Here is a 5,951-nt window from a genome sequence, read left to right on the forward strand (position 1 = left end):
CATATTGCTTCTAAAAGTTCAACAATTAACTTTCACACTCACAAAAAGGAAAATATAAACAGTAAACCTAAACATTCTGATCTGGTATCTAACCAAGTTGTAACAATTCTAAAGCCATGTGTGTAATGTGTACTTACTTCTATTCTACTTCTATTAAGTGTCTGTGTGTGTCTGTGTATGTCTGTGTGTGTCTGTGTACTGACAAGGCTGTGGTCAACTCTGAAGAAGGCCATCTGACATGGCTTGTTGAGCAGGTTGGCAAAAGCTATGAAGGCATCAGCCGTGTCCAGGTTCAGAATCAACACTGCTGCGATGAACGACATTCCCTGCACCTAAACACAAAACAGAAAACAAACGATGGTCTTATAGTGGGCTAGGATGGAAAGAAAAAGTGTTATTATGAAGCGTAAACCCTGACATTTTTGAAAGCGAGGGCAGAGAAGAGACACTGGCGGCAAGTTCACACCTGCTAAAGCTGAATTTTGCCCTGCACGCTTCACTGTTGATAAATTCAAGGCACTGATTTAATCCAATACTGTAATTTACAATTGTAATACTGTAATTGAGCTTCACTCAAGATATTTAAGATGGAAAGTGAGATGAAGTGCTGACGCAGACAAAAGAACAAAAACCTGTTTTTGTGTGTGTGTGTGTGTGAGATGGGTTGGGGTCAGTGCAGGAAGTCACAGTCATTTCTACCTATGTACAGACAGCGTGGGACTGCATTGAGGAGCAGCGAGCGGAGCAAACCGCAGCCTCTGCTCTGTGAGCACCATGTGGCTTTAAAGAATTAGACTGTAGTGCAAACTCGGGTTAAATGGCAGAACACGGCATCAAAAAACATCCAACATGCATTTCAAGCCACTGGCTAACATGGAAATTAAGAGAAATTGACCACAACCATCACTATAATTCTGTCACTGACCGAATGTTTAACCTTCCTCTTCAGTCATGGGCATGTGAGATGTTACTATTAACAGCAATTAAAAATGAATACCTGACAATATCTATTTTAAACATAAATACTGATAGAGATAAAAAAGGCCCCTTGTGTGTTATTCTGTTTCTAGACTAGATCAGAGGCTGAGTGCTGAAGGTCAAACCTTTGACACACATACATTTACTCTATTCTCCAGCTGCATATAGATATGGGCATCTTTCATGCCTTGGTTTCTAGTTAGGCATGGATCAGAGCTGTTTTATTCATTACAGTCTGTGCAGGTATCACATTTCCATGCTGCATTATTGTGACCAAATATATATAGTGTGCTAATATAATAAGCGCTATTGAACAATTAAAATGTTACCTTTGAGTCTTTGTTGTATGCAATAAATGTACATTAACAGTGGAATATACTCATAGAATGACAGCGCCCCCCCCATTTCCTCAAAAGTATATCACGTATAAAAGAGCCATAGGCATCACAAATGCATGTAAAACCAATACCCAATAAAATGTTTATACACTTGTTAAGCTAAGCGACTGTTCAAAGTTGCAGTAGACAAAGAGCATATAAAAAGATAAAGTACCAAAGGTGCTTATGTATCACAGCAGGATGTTATGTTATGTTTTGTGTGCAGGACTTACGTAGCCAACATCTGGCCGGTAACAAGTGTATGCTCCCAGAATGCTGTGCAGCACATCATGATACGGCCCGCCCTGATGATTGACAAAGAAATCATGAAGAAACTGGTGAATGAATTGAATGAGACATTTTCTCAAAAAATGACACACAAAACATTTTGTACAATTCACACATAAGTATGGCTGTGCTTCTTTCACTGACCTGCTGGAAGATACACAGTTGGGGGAAGGTTCTGGAAATGTCCAGCTTGATCAGCTCCAGGCTCGACTCCCGGTTTGATGAACCAGCATCTGGAAGACATCGCAAAACATTAAGGAACCCAAAAGGAAATCAGCAACTTGTTCAGCCAAGATGACTGCGGTCACATCGTTTTGTGAGTCAATATAGCCAACAATATAGAAACAAGGCCTGAAGATTTACTATTCTGTACTTACCTTCCGCTTCAGTCTCTAAGGAAGGTGCTGGCGTGGTCCTCCACTTCTCTTTAGCCCGGGCCAGACAGATGCTGTACAGCTCTGCAGGGACACATAACAGCAGCACAGCACAATCAATATGAGAGAACACTGAGTGGAGAACATGATGACTGGACCAAAACCACTTCAGGTGGTGATAAAAAGAATTCAGCTCTTCACGTTCCTCTCCAGCGGTAACACTGGAGGTGATTACAGTAAGGAAATCTCCCTCCATTTTCAGAAGACATTGTTGCAGTTCACTGAATCTCCCGGCCTGGGCTTTGATGTGTGGCTGCCCTCTAGTGAGGAGATGCTGGATCGATATAATGAGCTTTCTGAGACATGACATGATGGCTCTGCACCGGTGGCCTTGACCTGACAGGACATAGCAGCGGCAGATTTCTTTATTAACGGCAGAAAATGGCAACCACAGGCCATGCTTAACAGACTTGCAATGAGCAAAATGAGAACAGCAGTCTAATGTAAAGATTGAAATTAGAGACAAAAGAGGTGACATCCACAGGAAGTACAAGTCACACTGAATTTAAAAAAAATAAGTGTATCATTTCCTTGTGTTTAGAATTCACCCCTAACTTGTTATAGTTCTGTCCCAAAAGGTAGTAATAATAATCCCCACCACCGAGCAGTTGTATCCAAGAGTTTAGCTTTTCAATTGCATTAGAAGTAGTAGAGGTAATAGTAGGCTGGCAGTAATGCAGCAGTAATGGAAGTACTAGCAGTAATAACCACAGTACCCTTAGAAGTAGCAGACTTAGCAACAGGCGAGATGCTAGTATAAGCATTAGCAGCAGTAATGGGATACCTTCACTGAGCTGCTACTTATGAAAAGACTGACATCTTTGAAGGTGACGGAGCTTTGTGTGTGTGTGTGTGTGTGTGTGTGTGTGTGTGTGTGTGTGTGTGTGTGTAGCGATAATGACCAGGACTGCGCTCCATTTAAAGGCTGAGTAGGACAAAGTAGAGTAGACGAGCTCAGCAGTCAGCGAGTGCTTATCTCCGAGCAGCCTGTAGCACCAAGCGCATGGAGAGAATGAATTTGCAGTGTTGTGGGTGTGTGTGTTGTGTGGGTTTGTGTGTGTGTGTGTGGTGTGTTGGGGTGTGTGTGTGTGTGTGTACACACATGTATCTCCATCCAGACTGAAAACTCATGAAATGCTGCTTGTTCCTCTTGTACTGGGGGAATCATTGGACCATGCTCCTTCTCCCTTCCTATTCTATCTATGTCACTGCCACTTATTCAATTAACACTGATACAAGTGCTATAGCCGTCTGTTGTGTGTGTGTGTTGTTTGTTGGTGTGTGTGTGTGGGTGTTTGTTGTGTGTGTGTGTTGTGTGTGTGTGTGTGTGTGGGTGTGTGTGTGTGTGTGTTATAACATACTGGTGTATTCTTAAGTGATGATCATAGAGCAGTCAGGACATTATGACTGGACATGACAGGTTAAGCACAGTTATGGCAATAATGAGCCATCAATAACACACTCTGAGTGTACCGTGTGTGATGTTAAGCTCGTTGCCCACAGCCAGGCTCCACACTTTGCCTCTCACACTGGGGGGGATGCCCTGCCACCAGAGGTCTCTCACTCGTCGAGATGTACACCTGGAAGAAGGTCAAATGTAAGTTACATGTTGAAAGGACACCACAGGCTGCTTAATAATTGTGTTCCATAGAGGAAACCATCCTTTACTGAGCAGAGTCACAAGGTGGCAGTCATTTCTTCCACTACTCTCGTCACTGATTCTACATAAAGGCTACATACACACTACTACGTTTTCATTTTTAAAGGGCATTTTGAAACAAATATGATCTCAGGCCACAAAGGAGTTTTAGCTCCAGTAGCAGAACTAATCTCTGTCCATAAATACGCCTCTGACAATGCATACTGTATCACATGACCATTTGTATACACTGGGCATGTGAGTGCTGGTGTAAACAGGTGTTAGCAGATTGTCCGACGTTACTCTCGGGTTGAAAATCAAGGATATATAAGTTAAAAACTACTTTGGAGAAAGAACAACAGTGGCGAAAAGTAAGAGCAGGGATTTATTGGCGTGGACCGGCGACGAGCTGGAACTGTTACTGAAAGGTATGTAAGCTACCTAACCGGTAAGACTGACTGACGTGCGGCGGTGTTTCCAAAGGTTTCCGTTTGTGTCCGCCCAGACTACAAAGCAACTCCAAAACAAAATGGGAGGAGCAATGTTTCCAAATGTCTCTGGTTTAGGGGCTCGGAAATGTTATGTCTTTTAGTCCTCATTTAAGTTCACTCCACAATAAAGAAACATATTAACCTACACTCTTTACAAAGACTTCCCAACATTTCACATTAGGGAAATAAACACTAATCTTAGTTCAAGGTATTACACATGTACTGAAGGAGTGGTGATACTTGTATAATTGCAATACTGCATGGCTGCATGACAGAGCTGCCAGCTGAGCTCATAAAACCGGTTGTGTTTTGTTAATCTCATAATGAATCATTATTTTTGCATATGATGTCTTTTCTCCGCAGTGCTCGTCTACAGCAGCCGTCCAGTAAATGCTCTCGATGTGCTGCCGATTGTGACATCACCGGCCTTAAGCTCCTAATATCTTGGTAATAATTTTACAGATAAATTACTGGATGACTGAGATATGATTCAATCTTACGCTCAGGGCAACACACTTGAACATTCATTTCATAATTAAACTGCAATTGCAAAAGGTATTTGACAAGTGTGATATTTAAGTTAGATATTTTAGTGGAAAAAACCAGGTCCGGTATAAAAAACAACAACAACTGCAACCCAAAACAGTTGGGAATCTTTTTTGCCAAACAATTACAGACTTCTCTGACCCACTAATGTTTTGAAAATCAAGTTAAAATGACAAGTTTCCAGAGAAAAATACTTGGAATGTTAGTACTTCTTTCATTGTAAACTCAGTCATTTGTACTCACGTTGTACTCCAGTTAGGTAAGATCTCTTGGTTCCAGATCTGGGCGGCTGTGCCAATGCTTTCCTCAAGCTTACACCGATCCTCCAGCTGCTTCTTTCTCTTCTGAGCCTCCTTCAACTCTACAGACAGAAGTGTGGAGAGGGGTGGTCATGCACAAAATAGAGGGAACATGAATTGACATGGTTCACACTTTGTAATTTGATCATCAACAACCGAGTATCTTGTCTGTCTCTTGAAGTTGTCCCAAGATTTTGGCTTCAGCCTTACCGACAGAAATTGTTACTCTTCAGTTAGACATTTTCATTTGCGTCTTTGTACCAAGTGACCAGTCTTCTTCACCCTTGGATGAAATGTCACAAAATAAACACGCCCACTCGCTTGCTGTGAATTCTCACACTTTGGGCGCACACAACTTTTGACCAGGATGCTGACAGGGTAAAGACCTGGGCTTGATGTTCTCACATACAGCTCTGCCGGGTAATGTCTAAATCATTTTAGGTTTGCAGTGCATGTGTGAAGGGGCCTTTTGATTCAGAGTCGGTTCAGCCCTATACTAGTGTGCCAAGTTTCAGAGGCTCTGGAACAAGACAGTAAGGAACCGTGATTACTTTGTCGATTGACCTCACCTCTCTTCTTGGCCTGGGCCACCATCTCTTCATACTGCTGTCTGTGTTTCTGTGCCTCCTCGGCTGGCTTGGCGGGCAGATTGCTGGAACACACATACATCAACGCAAGGAAATGGATTAGCAACTATGTGTTCTAAGAGCTTCATTTGCATTATTCATGTTGAGCAAGCTTGTGTGGTACAACAGTCCTCAAGGTCCATTTGGTAGCTTTTCTGGAGCTTTTATTCATATTGCATCCCTAATGTGCTCAGAACATAATACCCAATCTACGGAAACTGGGCTGTTTGTGCTGTCACATGGGTGAAAACTCCAGAACAGCTACTTAAAAAA

General features: G+C 42.3%; 1 protein-coding gene across 3 annotated transcripts in view; it reads right to left on the reverse strand.

Moving 5' to 3' along the window:
• The window catches only part of tbc1d14 (TBC1 domain family, member 14), a 55,923-nt gene that overhangs the window by 2,803 nt on the left and 47,169 nt on the right, over positions 1–5,951 (reverse strand). For all 3 annotated transcript variants that reach the window (XM_032544426.1, XM_032544427.1, XM_032544428.1), the window contains 7 exons: positions 5,622–5,704; positions 4,997–5,114; positions 3,551–3,657; positions 2,021–2,101; positions 1,788–1,876; positions 1,589–1,660; positions 204–332 (listed from right to left, as the gene is read on the reverse strand). In XM_032544426.1, the coding sequence (XP_032400317.1) occupies positions 204–332; positions 1,589–1,660; positions 1,788–1,876; positions 2,021–2,101; positions 3,551–3,657; positions 4,997–5,114; positions 5,622–5,704 (679 nt within the window). The remainder of the gene's footprint in view (positions 1–203; positions 333–1,588; positions 1,661–1,787; positions 1,877–2,020; positions 2,102–3,550; positions 3,658–4,996; positions 5,115–5,621; positions 5,705–5,951) is intronic.

This window comes from Etheostoma spectabile, chromosome 19 (assembly GCF_008692095.1).
Source record: "Etheostoma spectabile isolate EspeVRDwgs_2016 chromosome 19, UIUC_Espe_1.0, whole genome shotgun sequence".
In the NCBI taxonomy this organism is placed as follows: Eukaryota; Metazoa; Chordata; class Actinopteri; order Perciformes; family Percidae; genus Etheostoma; species Etheostoma spectabile.